Consider the following 21885-nt stretch of genomic DNA (forward strand, 5'->3'; position numbering starts at 1 on the left):
ACTTCACCAGCAGCATTTTCGGCAGTTAAATGTAGCAAAACATTTATAAAAAGCAATCTAGTAGCGTTTTTTAACAACCATGAAAGCTGTACTTTTATTTTGTGAATTATGACTTGGTGTAACAATGTATGCAGACCCTTTTCTATGCAACTGCCTCCTATGCGTGTTTACCTGATTTAGATGTCAGTTTATATGAATCCTTCTTCTTTTGTCCCCCTCCTTTAGAAGCTCCATTACAGGGAGTTACCAGCTGAGGTCCAGGAGACTGGGCTCCATCGCTGATGACTGTCACCTACTTCACCTCCCGCGCCACACCTACCAGGCCATACACACCTGTGCACAGGAGGCACTTCCTTCCCTACTACTCCAGCTCAGAGCAGCTTGCCTGGATACGGACTTCCTACACACACCCTGGGCCCAAGGCCACAGAGCTGCTGCAGACACACGGCGCAGCCAGAGGAACCCACACCGTCAAACACAGTACCCTCATAGCCTGTGATGGTGTCGAGCACAATTCCATCCACAGAACCCATACAGTCAGTGACTGTATCAGACTCTACACCCATATAGTCACTATCAATCACAACACAGCCACATTACCAGTAGAGCCAGTATCATCCACATCATTACCAGTCAAACCAGTACTGCCTACAAGCTCATCCCACACTGCCAGACCTGCCCCCACAGACCGTTGCCCACCCAGCCCTCAGAACCCTCCACACCCTCAGAATACCCCTTACAAATCCCATCCCACCTGAACCACCAGTGCCTCACTGGACACGGAGCCTGCCTGAGCGCCAGGTGAGGGGTGGTGGATGGGTATGGCACAGAGGAGCGTTGCCTTGGGGTTTTAGGCTGGGTTTCTGTATAGCACTCTGACACCTGCGGATGTAAAAAGGGCGTTTTATAAATACATTTGATTGATTGCCTTACGAGTGGACACATACTGGGGCTCTGTGGCTCTTTCCTGTGCTGGTGAGGACCAGGCCTGCATTGCCTGGGACCTGCCGACGGGGCAGCAGCAGCCCAAACCAAGTGCCTTTCCTGCTCGACTGAGACAAAATGGCTCAGAATGGAACCGTCCCCCGATGCATCAAGAAACCAGGGTGGAAATGAACTAGTGTGGGCAGAGAGAACCTGTTTTATTTGCAATGTAGTCCCACCTCATGTCAAGTATAGTTGGGCACAAAATACTTGGCAATGCAAGGGAGGAATTCTTCTGTTTATGTTGGAAGATTTAAGTCAACAATGGTAGTTTTACTGTACAACGTTCCCTCGGTGAGCCTTTTCACTGTAAAGAGGTGTATGTTTTCGTATATATGACTCCTTGATAATGACTTGATCAATGATAATCATATGATGTGGCCATTGCCTTTTTAAATAACACTGTTATGTATGTGAGTGTAACCGATGTGAAATGGCTAGTTAGTTAGCGGTGGTGCGCGCTAATAGCGTTTCAATCGGTGACGTCCATCGCTCTGAGACCTGAACTGGTTGTTCCCCTTGCGTTGCGAGGGCCGCGGCTTTGTGGCGCGAGGGTAACGATGCTTCGTGGGTGTCAGTTGTTGATGTGTGCAAGGGTCCCTGGTTCAAGCCCGGGTTGGGGCGAAGAGAGGGACATGAGCTTTGTGGGGGTAATGCGTCTGAAATAGTTTTGCTTGCTGCTTGTCTCTTGACTCAATACTATTTCAGTGCCTGTCTTCCAGTGCAGTCAAGGAGAGATATTCCAAAGGGTGTCTGAATTGAACACTAGTAAAAGCATGCGTTTCTTTTCTACTTATATTTCATCTTTGTCAGCGTTGTGCTGTACATCGGGCACAAATAAATATTGGGTTGTTTTTTTTATTGCAGGGCGTCAGCCAAAGTCTTGTTTGCTTGACCTCTGACACACTAGGCCTTTACTAAAACTTGTTTGGCTACAAGTCATGATAGGATGATTACAGAAAGTATTCACCTTACATTCCGGGTTATGGGCGGTAGTTTTTTTTTGTCCATTCTTTGATGGCGGAATTATATTTATTTTCTCTCAACTAATATTCCTTAATGATGATCCAATGCAACATGTTTTATTCAATCATATCCATTGTCAGTGAATAACAGATGAATAGGTATTTAATGTATTACATTTAACTGTAATAGTTCAATTTATTTATTTTTGAAGGTGTTTTTATGTACTGTCCATACTACACTGTTTCACAATTTTCTCATTTTGCATTGCCAACGAATATGCAGCTGTTTAAGTGAAAAAGCCAAATAAATCAGCGTTATATTCGTGCCTTTGAACTTTACATTTTTGTCAGTTATTCTTGGGACTAAGCAAACATAATACATGAATTATTGCCTGTTATTTAACGGATTTCCACTGCAAGCCTGAGGGGGTCCATGCCAAGTTACCAGTGGCTGCCTTGCTGGCCCTCATAACTCTCCTTTTCTCCTTAACGAAACTTGCGGATAAAAACAAGCCCCATCATGATGTCCTTCCTCTGATCTGAGGTAGTTCGGGTCCATGGTTTTCAGGGGAGTGACTGAGCGTTCTAGTATTCGACACCACCTATCTGGTAGAGCAGCAGAAATCTACCAGCTGAAAATAGTAGTCTTCTATCACACTGAGTCTTCTAAAGCATGAACGACGTGCGGCGTATAAAGAGCTAAACATATTTCTGTTGGCAATGGAACAATTTAAAGAGGTGAGGAGAACTATTCAATTATAGTCTACGCTTGTCGAGAGTGCTCTCCAACAAAAGAAAAACACATTCTTAAACTTTACACCAAACAGAAATAAAGGGCTATCTGCTGTAGGGAAAAAAACTATATTGAAGTCTTATCTCTGCAATCTAAAACTGGAGTATATATTTTTCCAGAGAGGACAACATCCCCGCCAACGTCTGGTTCATCGTCGCCCGCACATTGGTAAACCCAATATTTGTTTTTCTTGGAGACTACAGATTAAACTTAATTTGTATTAAAACTTCATGTAGCTACTTAGTGTTTTTAAATGTTAGAAACTCTAACTGTAGCTAATAGGCTTGAGCCATTTTATTTGGAACCGTGCATTGGCCTGCATTCCCTTGTGATTTCATAATCAACTAAACATTTTAGCAGCTTCGTTGCCTTGAAATAGGTTATATTTCAAATATTCGTTAAAATATCTAGCTATGGGCATGTCCACAATCTTTCAAAGTAACCAATCACACATCATCTGTTGGAGACAGGTGAATGAGGTGAGCAGCTTCTCCAAAGAGTACCACAATATGAGTCATAATACCCATAAAACCTACCTGTCAAACAGGGAAATGGTTGCAATCGTTTTTAAATCATTCATTTTTCCCATAGGGGATTTTAGACTTGCGTGTAAACTTATCCTGACGTGACGTTTTGATAACCGTGTAAATCTCTCTCGGACAAGGTGACTTATCAATATATTCACTGGTATTTACCCCCCCCCCCCAAAACCCCCGCTAATTAGCTGCTAATGTGGCTATCCTACAGAACTACAAATACAATGATCTGGATGAGACTGCTGAATTCGGGCAAAGGTAAGAATCTCTGGATTAACTATCTAATGTTAGCAAAATGTAGTAATGCATAAATTGGCCACATTTTTAAAAACTGTCTTGGTCATGTTTTAAAATAAAACAATACCTGTTAGCAAAGGTGTCAGCTAGAGAGACATGCATGTATTTGTAGTCTTGCATGATGTCTACTTTGGTGCTAATTATCATTTTCGAATCTGAGAGTAAATAGAGCTGAATGTATTGATTTAAAAGTCACCTTGTCTGAGAGAGATTTACACTAATATCAAAATGTCACACCAGGGTAAGCCTACACAAAACACAGACCTTATTTTAAGTGTTTCTAAAATCCCCTATGGGAAAAATGAATGGTGGAAAAATAATTTCAACCATTTCCATGTTTGACCGCTAGGTTTTATGGGTATTATGACACATCCACTGTGGGGATCTATAAAGGGAACCACTCGCCTGTCAACTGAGGTTCGTTCAGTTTGCTTGAACATTTGCTACGTTGTGAAATGGTTTGTACTGAAGGACACGTTTTCCCAAAACGTTCTTGAACAGACTGAGGTACGTTTGCTCCGGTTTGGTGGGTGTAGCGAGGTGTGGCTTGAAGCATTGAGTGACGTGAACTCAGCAAAAAAAGAAACGTCCTCTCACTGTCAACTACGTTTATTTTCAGCAAAATGAACATGTGTAAATATTTGTATGAACATAAGATTCAACAACTGAGACATAAACTGAACAAGTTCCACAGACGTGACTAACAGAAATGTAATAATGTGTCCCTGAAGAAAGGAGGGGTCAAAATCAAAAGTAACAGTCAGTATCTGGTGTGGCCACCAGCTGCATTAAGCACTGCAGTTCATCTCCTCCTTATGGACTGCACCAGATTTGCCAGTTCTTGCTGTGAGATGTTACCCCACTCTTCTACCAAGGTACCTACAAGTTCCTGGACATTTCTGGGGGGAATGGCCCTAGCCCTCACCCTCCGTTCCAACAGGTCCCAGACGTGCTCAATGGGATTGAGATCCGGGCTCTTTGCTGGCCATGGCCTAACACTGACATTCCTGTCTTGCAGGAAATCACACACAGAACGAGCAGTATGGCTGGTGGCATTGTCATGCTGGAGGGTCATGTCAGGATAAGCCTGCAGGAAGGGTACCACATGAGGGAGGAGGATGTCTTCCCTGTAACGCACAGCATTGCAATTGCCTGCAATGACAACAAGCTCAGTCCGATGATGCTGTGACACACTGCCCCAGACCATGACGGACCCACCTCCAAATCGATTTACATTTTACATTTTTTGATCTCGCTCCAGACTACAGGCCTCAGTGTAAAGCTAATTCCTTCGACGATAAACGTGAATCCGACCATCACCCCAGGTGAGACAAAACCGCGACTCGTCAGTGAAGACCACTTTTTGCCAGTCCTGTCTAGTCCAGAGATGGTGGTTTTGTGCCCATAGGCGACATTGTTGCCGGTGATGTCTGGTGAGGACCTGCCTTACAACAGGCCTACAAGCCCTCAGTCCAGCCTCTCTCAGCCGATTGTGGACAGTCTGAGCACTGATGGAGGGACTGTGTGTTCCTGGTGTAACTCGGGCAATTGTTGTTGCCATCCTGCACCTGTCCCGCAGGTGTGATGTTCGGATGTACCGATCCTGTGCAGGTGTTGTTACACATGGTCTGCCACTGCGAGGACGATCAGCTGTCTGTCCTGTCTCCCTGTCGCGCCGCCTTAGGCGTCTCACAGTACATACATTGCAATTTATTGCCCTGGCCACATCTGCAGTCCTCATGCCTCCTTGCAGCATGCCTAAGCCACGTTCACGCAAATGAGCAGGGACCCTTGGCATCTTTCTTTTGGTGTTTTTCAGAGTCAGTAGAAAGGCCTCTTGTGTCCTAAGTTTTCATAACTGTGAATTGCCTACCGTCTGTAAGCTGTTAGTCTAAACGACCGTTCCACAGGTGCATGTTCATTCATTGTTTATGGTTCATTGAACAAGCATGGGAAACGGCGTTTAACCTCTCTGGGGTACGTAGGACGCTACCTGCGGTACACACTTTTCAACAGCCAGTGAAATAGCAGGGCGGCAAATTCAAAACGACAATGTCATAATTCAAATTTCTCAAACATACAACTATTATATCCCATTTTAAAGATACACTTTTCGTTAATCCAACTACATTGTCCGATTTCAAAAAGGCTTTACGGCGAAAGCATAGCATTAGATTATGTTAGGACACCACCTAGACAACAAAAACCACACAGCCATTTTCCAAGGAAGGAGAGGCGTCACAAAAACCAGAAATACAGCTAAAATTAAGCACTAACCTTTGGTCTTCATCAGATGGCACTCATAGGACTTCATGTTACACAATACATGCATTTTTTGCTCGATATAGTTCATATTTATATCCAAAAACCCAATTTTACATTGGCCCGTAATGTTCAGAAATGTTTTTCCTTCAAAAACATCCGGTGAATGAGCACATCAATTTATAGAAATACTCATCATAAACGTTGATAAAATATTAAACTGTTATTCAAAGAATAATAGATAAACATCTCCTTAATGCAACCGATGTGACAGATTTCAAAAAAGCTTCACGGGGAAAGCACACTTTGCAATAATCTGAGTACAGAGCTCAGAAAACAACATCAGGCAATACAGATACCTGCCATTTTGGAGTCATCTAAAATCATAAATAGCATTATAAATATTCACTTACCTTTTGATGATCTTCATCAGAATGCACTCCCAGGCATCCCAGGTCCACAATAAATTTTGTTTTGTTCGATAAAGTCCATAATTTATGTCCAAATACATCCTTGTTATTAGCACGTTCAGTAAGCTACTCCAAATGTAGGAAGCGTGCCGAAAATTTCACAACAAAGTCAAAAAAAGTTATATTTACGTTTGTAGAAACATGTCAAACGATGTATAGCATCAATCTTTAGGGCCTTAACATAAATCTTCTATAATATTCCAACCAGACGATTCCAATGTCTTCAAAACTGTAATGGAACATAGCTACCTCTCACGTGAGTGCGCGCCACTGAACTCGTATCCTTTTCTGACTCACCAACTTCCAGTTCTTCTTGCTCGCTCTCTGTTCACTGTAAAAGCATGAAACAACGTTCTAAAGACTGTTGACATCTAGTGGAAGCCGTAGGGTTCATTTTGCACTTCCTAAGTCACTGTGTGTTAGATAGGCAATCACTTGAAAAAAAACTACAAGCCTCAGATTTCCCACTTCCTGGTTGGATTTTTCTCAGGTTTTTGCCTGCCATATGAGTTCTGTTATACTCACAGACATCATTCAAACAGTTTTAGAAACTTCAGAGTGTTTTCTATCCCAATCTACTAATACTATGCATATCCTACCTTCTGGGGCCGAGTAGCAGGCAGTTTAATTTGGGCATGCTTTTCATCCAGAATTCCGAATGCTGCCCCCTACCCTAGAGAAGTTAAACCCTTTTATAATGAAGATCTGTGAAGTAATTTGGATTTTTATGAATTATCTTTGAAAGACAGGGTCCTGAAAAAGGGACGTTTCTTTTTTTGCAGAGTTTATTTTACGGGCAGTGGCAATGCTGAAATTGTTCCACAACACAACCACTCCCCATTTTTTAACTGGTCATTCAGTAAAGCGCCGTTTCCGTTCAATTGAACATTCCAGATCGTAAAAACGTACTGAACACAGCCCTGGTCATTCTCGCTTCTCTTCCTTGTGGATGTGACTGCATCCACTAAAGCTCTCCTCAGCATGACTATATTTCTAGCTTCCTACTGAGCCATTCTCTCGTTTGGTTAAAACCTACGTTTACTCGTTTGTGAACAGCCCACACTCCGACCAGCAATATGCTAGTTACCTTAGCCATAAGTCAGTTGCTAGCTATATAATGCATTACTAGCTTCATGGCCGTGGCATTCACACTGTGCTAACCCAAGCTAGCATTAGCTGTGAGGCTTCTAACTAGCAAGCTAGCCACAGTAGCAGTCCTACCTGCACATAGTGGCATACACATGGCTAGGTAACTTGGAGTTCCCTACCTGTCCAGGTAGTGTTTCTGTCACTCCTGTGAAGGCTAATTAACAGCAATGCTGAAAAGCCAACTAGCTACTGGCCAGCTTGCTTCTCTCGTTTAGTACACCTCACAATGCTATGGTGATACGAGACTCAAGTCCGGAGAAACAACCATATTCATGCAGGTGTCTTTGGCTAAGGTGGTACTAGCTAGCGAAGCTATTAGCCAAATAGGTGAACCCTAGCTAGCTAACACGGCTAAAGGCCCTTTTCTCACCAAGTACATAAAATAAATAATATGAGCACATCTTGTTTAATGACGCCGTTCACACCAATTTGCAAATATCGTCCTACCGCAACCTGCCAGTAATTTATTCGGAACAGGTTAGATATTGTTATCTGGGACACTGCCACTGACAGGTCTATGGGTTCCTTGTGTGAATGAATTTCTCTTTGTCTAGTTTTTTTATGTTTGCAATGTATCTATTTAGCCAATGCATGTGTTTCTAATTTGAAATGGTTGTCAATTTCATCTTCATGTAGCATATCACCGCTGTCTCTATAGCCTATTTTCCACCCTCTAGGAAACTAAGGCGCACCGTGCATGGCTTGTGAGGAGGAGAATCTGAATGCGACTTGCCTCTGTCTTCTAGACTACCCAGAGTGCAGGAGCCCCCTGTACACGCTCACTGTAAAGTGGCTCGTTTGCGAGAAGTGGTGTGACCAAAACAGTTCACTGTTTAGATCCATTTAGCAGCTTTCTCGGCCTGTCATCTAGGCTTTGACAACTACAGTAGAATAACACCCGCAGTTTTTTCATGAAGGAAGCGTGTCGCTTACGTCTAATCCCCAAGCCAGCAGGTAGCCTAGTGCTTTGGGCCAGTAACCGAAAGGTTGCTGGATCGAGTCCCCGAGCTGACAATTTAAGAATCTGTCATTCTGCCCCTGAGCAAGGCAGTTAACCCACTGTTCCCTGGGCGCCGAAGACGTGTATGTCGATTTATGGCAGCCCCCCGCATCTCTCTGATTCAGAGGGGTTAAATGCAGAAGACACATTTCAGTTGAATGCATTCAGCTGTACAACTGACTAGTTACCCCCTTTCCCTTTAGCCCCGTCTTTGGACCTGTCTATTGTGCTTGATGCAATTAATTTCTCAGCAACCTTTTGAGCAGCTGGAATGCGTGGAGTTTTAAATATCTCTCCTTTTAAGACAGGTTTGCTGATTGCCCTTACCTCTGCAAAGCGAGTGAGTGAGCTGCATGCACTTTAGTCCACCATTCATGCCCCGGGGTTCCCCCAAGTAACGTTGTTAATCAATCCCACCTTTATGCCTAAAATCAGCAGCAATTACAATTGTATCGCCTTGGAGCTAATTGATTTCCACCGATCACCCTTCTACTCTACAGAAGAAGGGCGTCTCCATCGTTTATGTCCAGTACACATGTTGCGCTTCTACTTGGACAAACTAGAGCATGGCAAAAGGGTGACCTACTCTTCGTTTCCTGGACGCCCCTTGCAAACGTGGGCCCCTCTCTCATCAACAGCTATCCCATTGGATTGTGGAGGAGGCTATTATATGCTTATATTAGCAAGGGTTTACAGCCCCCGGAGATTCTGAGTGCTCATTCCACCGGGGTGTTTTGGCATCTTGGGCAGTGTGCAAAGGCATCTCTTTACAAGAGATCTGCACCATTCACACCAACATAGGCATAGAGCTATGGCATACTGTTTTTGTCTTACTATCATTTTTAGACAGACCCCAATGAGAGAAAAGATGTTGAAAAGTAATCTCTGTCTGACATTGCAGTCACGTTCATTTTCAGTTCTAAGTTAAAGTTTAAAAGATGTAATTTACGGACGTTGAAAATGACTATTCTTTAGGGTTGTCAAATGATTAAAATAGTTAATTGCGTTAGTTAATCACGATTATTGAAGAAATTTGAATTTGCTCAAATTTGGCCCTAAAAGTTTAGTCAATTTTTTAAAAGCAGTGGCAGAAAGAAAAAAACCATAGCTCCTGTGATATTGGGCATAACTTTTACATGATTTTGGCTAGAGTCATCAGCAACGTATAGGCGCAAGCATTGACTGTAGCTGTGTTCGGTGTTGTGTTCTGTGCTTAAAAGCTTTCGTACGGAAATGCGATTGCTTAAAAGGATCTGTGCAGTGAAGAAAATGGAGATGTGATTAACCTGTTGGGGCTAGGGGGCAGTATTGACACGGCCGGATAAAAAACGTACCCGATTTAATCTGGTTACTACTCCTGCCCAGTAACTAGAATATGCATATAATTATTGGCTTTGGATAGAAAACACCCTAAAGTTTCTAAAACTGTTTGAATGGTGTCTGTGAGTATAACAGAACTCAAATGGCAGGCAAAAACCTGAGAGGATTCTGAACAGGAAGTGGCCTGTCTGACAAGTTGTTGTTCATCTTGGCTCTTTTTATTGAAGACTGAGGATCTTTGCTGTAACGTGACACTTCCTACGGCTCCCATAGGCTCTCAGAGCCCAGGAAAAAGCTGAACGATATCGAGGCAGCCCCAGGCTGAAACACATTAGGGCGTTTGGCAAGTGGCCGATCAGAGGACAATGGGCTTAGGCGCGTGCCCGAGTCGACCCCATGCTTTATTTTCTTTCGTCTGTTTACCTAAATGCAGATTCCCGGACAGAATATTATCGCTTTTTTACGAGAAAAATGGCATAAAAATGGATTTTAAACAGCGGTTGACATGCTCCGAAGTACGGTAATGGAATATTTAGATTTTTTTTTTGTCACGAAATGCGCCATGCTCTTCACCCTACTTTACCATTCGGATAGTGTCTTGAACGCACTAACAAAACGCCGCTGTTTGGATATAACTATGGATTATTTGGGACCAAACCAACATTTGTTATTGAAGTAGAAGCCCTGGGAGTGCATTCTGACGAAGAACACCAAAGGTAATAACATTTTTCTTATAGTAAATCTGACTTTGGTCAGGGCTAAACTTGGTGGGTGTCTAAATAGCTAGCCCTGTGATGCCGGGCTATCTACTTAGAATATTGCAAAATGTGCTTTCACCGAAAAGCTATTTTAAAATCGGACATATCGAGTGCATAGAGGAGTTCTGTATCTATAATTCTTTAAATAATTGTTGTGCTTTTTGTGAACGTTTATCGTGAGTAATTTAGTAAATTCACCGGAGGTTTTTGCGGGGGGGTATGCTAGTTCTGAACGTCACATGCTAATGTAAAAAGCTGGTTTTTGATATAAATATGAACTTGATTGAACAAAACATGCATGTATTGTATAACATAATGTCCTAGGTGTGTCATCTGATGAAGATCATCAAAGGTTAGTGCTGCATTTAGCTGTCTTCTGGGTTTTTGTGACATTATATGCTAGCTTGAAAAATGGGTGTCTGATTATTTCTGGCTGGGTACTCTGCTGACATAATCTAATGTTTTGCTTTCGTTGTAAAGCCTTTTTGAAATCGGACAGTGTGGTTAGATTAACGAGAGTCTTGTCTTTAAAATGATGTAAAATAGTCATATGTTTGAGAAATTGAAGTAATAACATTTCTAAGGTATTTGAATTACGCGCCACAGGATTCCACTGGCTGTTACGTAGGTGGGACGATTTCGTCCCGCCGGCCCTAGAGAAGTTAACGGCGACGGACCAACTCAATTTGGCCTTGTTTGGGGTTGGACCTCATTAGAATAATACCCAGTGTTATTTGCAAGTGTATATTTTAAAACATTATGTCGATAGAGAATATTGTTGTAGTTAGTGTTCGCTTGGTTGTGTCTATAAACTTTGAACATGATCACTGCCAGTTCGTCAGCTTTTGAAATGGCTAATATAAGTTCAAGTGACAGATGAGAGCAATAATAAATAATCTACATTTTGCTTTCAATCAGAACCAAATATTTTTGGGATTGAGACATAATACTTTCATCATTGAGATGAGATGTCAGTGAAATTGTTTACGGTTACAATTTGACCCTATGAAACCACAACAAAAAATACAGATTTTCAACGTCTGGCAGAGCCGTCTTTTCAACATCCGAAAAAATACGTATTTTTATCTTTCACTTAGAACTGAAAATGAACATGGCTTTAATGTCAGACACCATTTCAACATCCAGAGGAGTCGTCTTTTCAACGTCCTTAAAATATGTATTTAAAACTTTCACTTACAACTGAAAATTAACATGGTTCCAATGTCAGATGTTTTTTCAACATCATTTCAAGGTCATTTTGCTTACTGGGCTACAAGAAAGAAGACCTTTTAAAATATATTCACAGCCTACTAAATGATGTACTTTTGTAGTTTAATGGAAAATATGTTTCACTGAGCAACACACTGTAGAAAAACAAGAAGTGCTATTTTAGGTTATGTAGTTGATTAATAGTTACTATTTTCCTCAGACTGATTATGCAAGACCCTACACAGCAGTGAGCTCGTAGACTGAAGCGCAATAATGGGTAAGAACCTGTTTTGGAGATATTGGTGTAATGATGGTTTTATATCCTACTAATACTTAATATAGGTAATAAACCACTGTTATTTGATGTTTCTATTTTCTTATTCTACAGCAGAGGAACCTGATGAACTGCCTGTTGAAAAATGGACTGACTCCAACGTGAGCTCCTGGTTAAGAACTACTGGAGTGAGGGAGCAATACATCAAGAAACTTTATGAGGAAGAGGTAGATGGGAGAATTCTCCTTGTACTGACTGAGGACTATCTGAGAAAAGAGATTGGAATGAAATCAGGACCAGCTCTGTTGATCATCAGAAAGAGAAATGAGCTTGTAGACACCAAACAGAAAACTCAGGGAAAGCCTCAAAGTAGCAACGATAGTGAAAAGGGAAGTAAAAAGCAGGGATCAGCTCCCCAGATTCCAGAGACAGATCAAGGTCTTTCAGAGGAAGAGAAACAAACTCATCAAGGGCAATCTGTTGTGGACAATGTGTTAACCACAAAGAGAGACTGCAAGCCACGGCCATTTGGCAAAGAAGGCATTGATTTCACATATGTCAAACATAGTGTTCTGCAACCTGAATCTGGTGTATTTGATCTGATATCTCCCTGTCATGAGTATAAGTCACTTGACAATGCTGCCAAATTAGACCGCGCTAGACTACAGGCAAAATTTGCCAAAGAGGTTCTCAAATTCGGTACTGGCTGCATGAATATCAGATCAAATGGCACAATACACTTTGGTGTGATGGACAGTAGGGATGATACAGGCTATGTGCATGGTGAGATAATCGGTGTTCCGGTTTTTGAGAAAGATATATATGTTGATGCATTGGATCACATTGAGAGGAGTTTCTCTCGCTCTGACAGCGAGCATGTGCGACAGTGCATACGCCCACCTCAGTTTATAGAGGTCATGGACATAAATAGCACAGAAAAAAGATATGTGGTGGAGGTTGATATTTTTCCCTCCATAAGCATTGTTAAGAACCGAGTGTACTCTGTTCGCCTGCCGAACTTCAAAGAGTCCTCTAACAAGATTGAGCATGAAAAGGAAACAATCTATCGCAGGGTAGGATCAAAAACCGAGCCAGTGAGTGATCAAAATGACTTCTACCAGCGAGTCCGAGACAGAGATGCCCAAAGAGAAGAGGCAGAGCATTGTCGATATGTTAACACCCCGGACATCTGCCAAGACCTCGGAAGGAAACTCACCATGCTGGTAACCAGTGGCAAGAAATTAATTGAAAAGGAGAAATGGTACATTCTTGTCACTAACAAGTTCAAACCAGATGACTTGAGCAGCATTGACTTCTTGCTCAACATGAATATTTTCTGTGTGTTCGACTTTGACACAGATTCCAAGCTGTCAGGACTGTGCAGTAAATATATTCAGCACCATGCTGCAAATATGCATTTCATGCAGAACTACAAAATACCAAGTGGTATGAGCATTGGCGAATTTGTGAGCCATTTGCATTTGTTTGAGCAAACCAGCTGGATATTTTGCAATGGACGAAGCGATTACAAAGGGAATGAAAACCCCTGTGATGAGATGACATGGATCAAAACAAAAATTACACTCCTGAGGGAATCTGTTTCATTGATCTGCAAACAGATCTTGCCAAAAGGAGCATTCCTGGTGGTCTTCCTTCTCACATCCCCAGTTGAGAAACCACTTTTGCACACCTTCTATGAGTTCTTCACAGATATGGAAGGTCATGAAGACATCGTCTGCATCTCAGAATCTGAGGATAACTATCAGAAATGGCAAAGTTTTGCAGAGGGTTCATGTGGAACAGAAACTGTGAACCATTCCAGTGTTGTCGGGATGAAAATGAGCCATGTAGATGCGACACTGCAGCGAATCCAACCTGTAACATCTCGAGACACCAAACACTTGCCTATCTACCTGAAAGGACAGTGCCTTCTTGAAACTCGTGATGAGGAAAGGATGTATTCCTTGGAAATCCTGAGTGTCAATCATTGTGATGAAACTAGCGACGATTACATCAAAGCAGAAAAAGAAAACATTGAAAGACAGTTTTACCACGGGGGAAGAGTGACCTGGTTGAATTTCTGGCTTGCAGAGAAGAAGTTTGTTGGTGAAGTGATTAAAAGGGATGCATACAGGGATGTCTCCAAACTTCTCACTGACACTATGAAATGGGGTGTAGACAGACCTGTGAACAGTATCAACATCTACCATCACCCAGGAAGCGGTGGAAGCACAGTGGGAAGGCAAGTGTTATGGAACAAGAGGACAGACCTAAGATGTGCTGTTGTGAAGCCGTCATACTCCGCAGCCAATGTATCTGAACATGCTGTTCAACTCCGAGAGTATGAGGAAAAAGATCCTGAGAAATGTCTCCCAGTGCTCCTGCTGATTGAGGACTGTGACAAAGAATACCTTGATGAGCTGAGGAATGAATTAGTTTGCCATCAACACTAAGAAAATCAAACAAGGAACACCGTGCTTCATTCTGTTGAGCTGCAGACGATCACATAACCCAGAGAAGATGTGCAAGGACTCGCCACTGCAGAATGTAGCTGTCACTCACAAACTATCAAAAGAAGAGAAGAGACAGTTTGCTGGGAAACGACAGAAGCTTGAAGAACAGTACCAGCCAGAATTCATTTTGACATTCGTCTTGATGAGTGAAGAATTTGAACACCAGAAGATTGTTGAGTATGTTGCACAATTTGTGAAACATTTGCTCCAAGACATTGATCATGAAGCAGTTGTCACTCGGCTCATTCGGTATGTGGCATTGCTCAACACTTATGTTCAGAACTCATTCATTTCCCAGTCCCATTGCGAAGCTCTGCTATTATTCACCATTCATATGGATCGATTCCGCCAGCATGCTTTTGAGAGATCACTGAGTGAGCAGGCGAAACTTGTCTTTATACATCTGAGAGATGACAAGACGCACATTGAATCAGTTCGAATCATTCATCCACTTGTTGCAAAGGAAATCCTTCAGCAGCTCCTTGGTGACCAAAAGCAGCAAAGTGGGTTGGCCATGGATCTTCTCCATGAGGATGTGCTTTTTGAGCACAGATTTGGAAAAGAAGATTATGCTAAGTTTTTGCGAGCCCTGTTCATGAGACGTTGCAGAGTAAGTAAAGGTGATGAATCAAACAGCTTTTTCTCTCCTCTCATTGAACACGTGAGTAAAAAGGAAACCCCTGACAAGGCAATCGAGCTCCTCAAGGAGGCATACAAACGCTTCAACAAAGATGCATTCTTTGCTCAGCAACTTGCTCGCCTGAATTACTCCCATGAGAAGTTTGAAGAGGCAAAAAATTGGGCGGAAATAGCAGCAAAGCAAATGCCTAACAACTCTTACATTCTTGACACGAAAGGCCAGGTATACAGAAGATGGTTCAATGCCAAGTGTAAAGCAATTGAGAAAGTACCAAAAACGGCAGAAAATACAGCAGACGCTGTTGAAACTGCGCTGAAAGCAATGGAGTGTTTCAGAGAATGTGAGAAATCTGCTATCTCGGACCTTGAAAACATGAACAACAGTGGCTTTTTTGCTGCAGTTGAAGTTGGCTGCAGTCTGTTGAAGCTCGTATTCTCATTGCGTGTTTTCTCAAGCAAAGCGTATGGCCATTCAGAATGTATGAAGTACCTTCTCACTGATTACATTCCTGAGGCAGTGAAGAAGCCCTGGGAGAATTTTCACATCAATTTGAAAGGCCTTCAAATGACACTGCATGATGCCCTGGAGTGGATCTCGGAAGACCTGAGTTACTTCCAGACAGACATCAGTGCAGATGAGGAGGAGACAATTGAAAGCTCTGAGATGAAAATAAGCCATCCAATGACATGGTTGGTGAGAAAATCCTCTGAGTATGGTAAATATTTCAGTGATGCCTCTCTCAGCATTGCCCCAAACCTGTGCCAGTCGAACCCCGGCAGTTTAACTCCTTTCATGAAACGCATGATCATTTACCGGCTTGGTGGGGGGAATATAACTTCCATCTTCTCCCTTCTGACTGACCAGAAAGAAAGAGACCAAGTCAAAGTCCTAGAGAATATCATATCTCTCTACCCCAGCAACCCTCTGATGGCCAGGCTGGATCAAATGGATCTCGTCAATTACATAGCAGCTCATATTGCTCTGAGTTGCCTTACAACCCAATCTCCAAAGTTGGCTGCTCTGAAAGACCTTCAGAAACTCAGTCAGCAGTTCCCAACAGAGAAACGGAAGTGCCTGTCCAGTGCTCTGTTCCTGCTCATCTTGCTCTTCTGGCCAGAAGATCATGACACCGACCCTGAAAAAGAGACCAAATACAACATTGTTCTATCAGCTGTTGAGTACCTCAAAAGGAGCTACTGGACCAAAATGAAGGATATACCACAAAGAAAGAAAAGGATTTACACCCACTTTTTCCTAAGTAATGGAAGTGGGTGGGACAAAATTCTTCACAAAAGCAAGGTTGAAACGATTACAAAGGTCCTCTCCATCTCAGAAAAGAGAATGAAGTGGTTCAGTGGGGAGGTGTGGAAAATGCCAGAGATGGCAAAACTGCTCAGGACTGTGTCTGGGTGGACAGAAGATGGGATAGTCTACCTTGAGGGCCCAAAAGAGAAGAAGTTCCCTATTCCTCATCTGAAAGCAGCCTCCGTGCCCTATGGCAATGAAAACATCACATTCTACTTGGGGTTCACATTTAGAGGACCTGTTGCGTACAACATCACTGTGAAAGTAGGGTCACAATAGAAGGCAGAGAGGCCAGTTAGACAGATGCTGACAGAAAAGGAGTCTCATTGAATATCTCCTGAACATTTTGGACCAACATACCAACGAATGAGCATGTTTTAGAGCACATTGTCAGAGGAAGACTGTGTGTGTGTGTGTGTGTGTGTGTGTACAAAATTCAGTTTAGTGTCAAAAGACTGAATTAAATTCTGCCTGTAAAAAAAATTTGCAAGGCAATTGTACGGATATTTTGCATACCGTAAGTGTAAAGTTATTTCTGTTTGAATGCTTTGTTGCAAGTTTTCAACCATTATGTGGACTGACAATATTAAGGAATGGGTTGTCAAGTTATGCAGTCATGATCTGTTTTTGTTTCATTCTTAAAGAATACTGTATATTTTTTTATATTAAATCTTGTCTTATGCAGGAAGCCTGTGTAATATTATATATGTATTGTGCTCAAAATGTGGTATTTGATAACCAAACTACTTTGTACTTCTCTCATTCATTTTATTGATAGTTTTCCCAGTGAAATGGCCCCTTATATAGGATTTTCACAAGTTTTAATATTGTCTTTTTGTATGAAGAATGACTAGTTCAAAAATGGAGTTAGGCCTAATAAAGTTGGCTTAACTTTTTGTTTGTTTTGAATGGTTATTGTGTGACTGTTCACACATTTGCTAAAAGAAACAATGTTAAAATAGTAACATGAAATTCACATGTAGACAAAATACAAAATCAACATTTTAATGGTAGTCCCATGAATCCATAGGACCACATAATAAAAACAGTTGAGTTCAAACTACCCACAAGCAGGTATGTAGGCCTAAGTGCAATGCTTCTAACACTTAGAAATGTGATGGACAGTGTCCATTGTGTAAAGTCTACTGAAATGAACTCTGGTTTGTCAACATAACTTCAGTGGTCAACATCAACTAGATGTCCCATTCCTTCTCTGAAGAACAAAACGGCATGAAGTCAAGGTGTATCCACGACATCAACAACACAAGTGAGCATCTCGTCATAGAATCATAGCTGGATATTTTACCCTCTTGTAAACTCAAGTGTATTCAATAGTAGTCAAATATTTTCCTCAGTATGAGGCATGCAGATCAAATATAGTAGATATGTGACCAATAGTTGTTGTGGTGCATTATTAACAGCACATCTTTGTTCATTTCAACACTTGGCACAAAAGTGTGACAGTGTTCTTGTCCTACATTAATTTACTGTAATTGCACAATTGCTTTGATTGAGGATCTCTATGTAATTGAATGTGATTGCTTTTATTAGATGTTTTTTGTTTATTGTGTTGAATTTGATTGTTTTATACACGTGTATGTTTTAATATTCTGTTTTTATTGTAATGTATACAGGGCTCTCTTGTAAAATATATTTTAATCTCAATGTGACTCCCTGTTTAAATAAAAAATGGCATGCAGTTGAAAACAATTAACATTTTGTCAGGAGTCAACTGTATTTCACAATTGATATGACCAACGCTAACATTCACAATCCACTGCGTTGTTGTCAGGATGTGCACTAACACAGTCACAGATCACTACATAGTGAAGCGCAGTGTTCACCTTTGACCTTCAGCATTTCAGGGACCTTTGTTATGGAGAAAGACTTCTGCTTCCAACTCTTATAAGTAAATGATTCCACTAGAGGAAGTGGAAGGCCTTCCTTATCCTGGTAAGAGAGGTCTCATCACAAGGCTTAGTAAGGTTTATGGATAAAATGTTTTTTATTATGCCAAACACTTGCTGCAGTGAGGGATGATTGATTATGACTCTGTTGTGGTAACGTATAATGAATATCTAACATATTTATGTTCAGAATTCAAACTAATTACATAGATGATTAATGTGTGCACTGTCCCATCATGGAATCCATCTGGGTCGAGTTCGACTTTACAGAATGTTCAGATGGAAATACTGTGCAGAAATATTGTGTAGGAAAGACATGGTTCTATGTTATTGCCTAAGCTTATGATGTTTTTTGTTGTTATCCTTAGTTTTCTTAGCCCTGTTGTTTATTTTTCAATAAACAACATGTATTATATAGTAATGGTTGTATATGAATTACACCTACTGTAGTTGAAAAAAGCTTGTCCAGTTTTCCAGTTGTTGTTTGCAGGTTTTACTTCTGTTTTTCATCACTAGGTGGAGACATTGACCACAGCACACCACACCCTGAGTAACAACCTGTATGGTCTACCACACTAACTCATTAGCACTACCAGCTGAAGAGAGTTTTCTCACTAGTTGTCTTCCCTATGCCCTATATAAACTTGTCCATTCCCGTTGTGATTATTCTGAAGAAGGCCATTGAAGGCCGAAACGTCAATCTTTAAACTTGTCTAATAAAACTATGCATTTTTAATAGTGAGCGAGCGTTGCAAATGTTCCTGTCCAATGATGTATACTGAACAAAAATATAAATGCAACATGTAAGGTGTTGGTCCAATGTTTTGTGAGCTGAAATAAAAGATCACAGGAATTTTCCACACTCACAAAAAGCTTTTTCCTCTCAAATGTTGTGCTCAGATTTGTTTGCATCACTGTTAGTGAGCATTTCTTCTTTGCAAATATAATCCATCTACCTGACTGGTGTGGCATATCAAGAAGCTGAGAGCATGATTATTATACAGGTGCACCTTGTGCTGGGGGCAATAAAAGGCCACTAAAATGTGCCGTTTTGTCACACAACACAATGCCACAAATGTCTCAGGTTTTGAGGGAGCGTGCTGACTGCAGGAATGTCCACCAGAGCTGTTGACAGAGAATTTAATGTAAAATGTTCTACCATAAGCCACCTCCTACGTTGTTTGAGAGAATTTGGCAGTATGTCCAACAGGCCTCATAACCACAGACCATGTGGAACCACACCAGCCCAGGACCTCCACATCCGGCTTCTTCACCTGCGGGATCGTCTGAGACCAGCCACCCAGGCAGGTGATGAAACTGAGGAGTATTTCTGACTGTAATAAAGCCATTTTGTTGTGAAAAACTAATTCTGACTTGCTGCGCCTCTGCCCAGTGGAATGTGAAATCCATAGATTAGGGCCAAATTCATTTATTTCCTTATATGAACTTTAACTCAGTAAAATCTTTGAAATTGTTGCATGTTGCGTTCATATATTTTTGTTCGGTGTAGAATAGGGAATGATGCCAGCTCTATACAAAACATGTCTATCTACAACGTTCAGATCATTCTACTCTCCTGAGCGAGGCCCTAGAGACCTGAAGCAAAGATGATGGATGAATGAAGATCTCCCACTCAGGCCGTTTACCATTGAAAATAATTGTCACAGTTCCGGTCGGCTTAAGGGGTGTCTCTCCCATAGGGAACAATGCATTAGCATCTGTGTCTGGTCTGCATAGTTTATTGACTGTATATGAACCAGAAAAAAAGGAGCGAGTGAAATGTCTTGCATCCTCTTCTGTCTATGACCTCAAGGCCATGTATAGCAAAGTAGGACTCATCTCTTGGCAGTATACAGTAGTATCATCCTCCTAAGGCCAGCAGATGTCGATTCAGGACAGGCAGTGATCCAGGGCAGCACTGGAGTGAGTACTCTAATACTATCTGAACCCTTAGATATCCTTTCATGAAGGGGTTGCTGAAATGAGTATTCATCAGCAGAATAGTGGACTAGAGACAGTTGGCCTCTTCTTAATGAAACCCAGATATCGGTTTTGTGGGATAAGTGTGATAGAAAAATGATGTATTCACCTTATTTGTTGGATATGTAAGAATTCTTTACTTAACAAACAGTAAGATATTTCTGTCCTGCTAATGCTGTGTTTTATGGTCTCCACTCTAGCACCTTGGGTGTATGGTTTACTAGAGATAGCTTGAGCAAGACTGTTGGGCTGAAGGTTTCATTATTGCAATAATTAATCAATATTAAATAAAGATGATTGTTTAAAGAAATAACCAGGTCTCTCTCAGTACTGAATTTCCACAACATTTTTGGCGACGAGGAGGTGATCTGCAACTTCACCTGTTGACCGCTCCTGAAGATCTAGGTAAACTGTGCACAGGGGATCAGAAATTGGGATCTCAGGGTAATCCACCCTTATTATTGAGCAGCTGGACCCGCTTATGATCTCAGAGGTAGCTGGCATGGGTGGATACCAGATCTCGGACAGAGTACTGAGAGAGGTAGGCTTGGACAATTTATCAATAAGTGATAAATTATAAAGGAGAAAAAAAAGAAAAAAAACAGCCCCTGTTGAGGGTACGCTCAGAGCGAGGTCTTCCTTAAGAGCCACAGCTGAGGTAACTAGCAGGGCTGAGTTGAGTTGATAAGAGTGTTCTTAAAACTTATTCGGGATCGGTGTCCCTTCCATGGGATGGTTGAGCTAACGTAGGCTAATGCGATTAGCATGACGTTGCAAGTAACAAGAAAATTTCCCAGGACAAAGACATATCTGATATTGGCAGAAAGCTGTCCAATTTACAGTAGCTATTACAGTGAAAGAATACCATGCTATTGTTTGAGGAGAGTACACAATTTTGAACATGAAAAGTTATTAACAAACATGAGGCACATTTGGGCAGTTTTGATACAACATTTTGAACAGAAATGCAATGGTTAATTGGATCAGTCTAAAACTTTGCACATACACTGCTTCCATCTAGTGGCCAAAATCTAAATTGCAACTGGGCTGGAATAATATATTATGTCCTTTCTCTTGCAAAACAAAGATGATGGTACAAAAAAATACAAAAGAACGGTTGTTTTTTTATTTGTATTATCTTTCACCAGATCTGTTGTGTTATACTCTCCTACATTCCTTTCACATTTCCATAAACTTCAAAGTGTTTCCTTTCAAATGGTACTAAGAATATGTATATCCTTGCTTCAGGGCCTGAGCTACAGGCAGTTAGATTTGGGTATGTGATTTTTGACGAAAATTGAACAAAATTGGCAGATCCTAAAGAGGGTGAGGTATCCTTGAGAATGATTGTTAATTAGCCAGTTGCGGGCAACCAATAGGACTGGAGAGGTTTATGTTTAGTGTAGGACTGGAGAGGTTTATGTAGGACTGGAGAGGTTTATGTTTAGTGTGAGGGACTATAGTGCAGGTGACGCCCTTGCGAGGGCATCTGACTTTGGGGAAGTTCAAATTATAACGTGTAT

At 41.5% G+C, this 21885-nt stretch overlaps 1 protein-coding gene across 3 annotated transcripts; it reads left to right on the forward strand.

The window, feature by feature from the left end:
* Window positions 1–2476: 2476 nt before the first annotated feature.
* Window positions 2477–18189, forward strand: LOC115205347 (sterile alpha motif domain-containing protein 9-like). Of its 3 annotated transcripts, XM_029771212.1 has the most exons (4): window positions 2477–2687; window positions 2862–2910; window positions 11964–12020; window positions 12132–18189. In XM_029771212.1, the coding sequence occupies exons 3-4, from the start codon at window positions 12017–12019 to the stop codon at window positions 14468–14470; spliced, it is 2343 nt and encodes a 780-aa protein (XP_029627072.1). In that variant the 5' UTR covers window positions 2477–2687; window positions 2862–2910; window positions 11964–12016; the 3' UTR covers window positions 14471–18189. The 3 variants fall into 3 exon arrangements, with proteins under 3 accessions (XP_029627072.1, XP_029627093.1, XP_029627083.1); XM_029771233.1 differs by lacking the exon at window positions 2862–2910 and having other exon boundaries at window positions 2478–2687; XM_029771223.1 differs by lacking the exons at window positions 2477–2687; window positions 2862–2910 and having other exon boundaries at window positions 11151–12020.
* Window positions 18190–21885: the final 3696 nt, after the last annotated feature.

The sequence above is a fragment of the Salmo trutta genome, chromosome 1, assembly GCF_901001165.1.
Source record: "Salmo trutta chromosome 1, fSalTru1.1, whole genome shotgun sequence".
Taxonomy (NCBI): Eukaryota; Metazoa; Chordata; class Actinopteri; order Salmoniformes; family Salmonidae; genus Salmo; species Salmo trutta.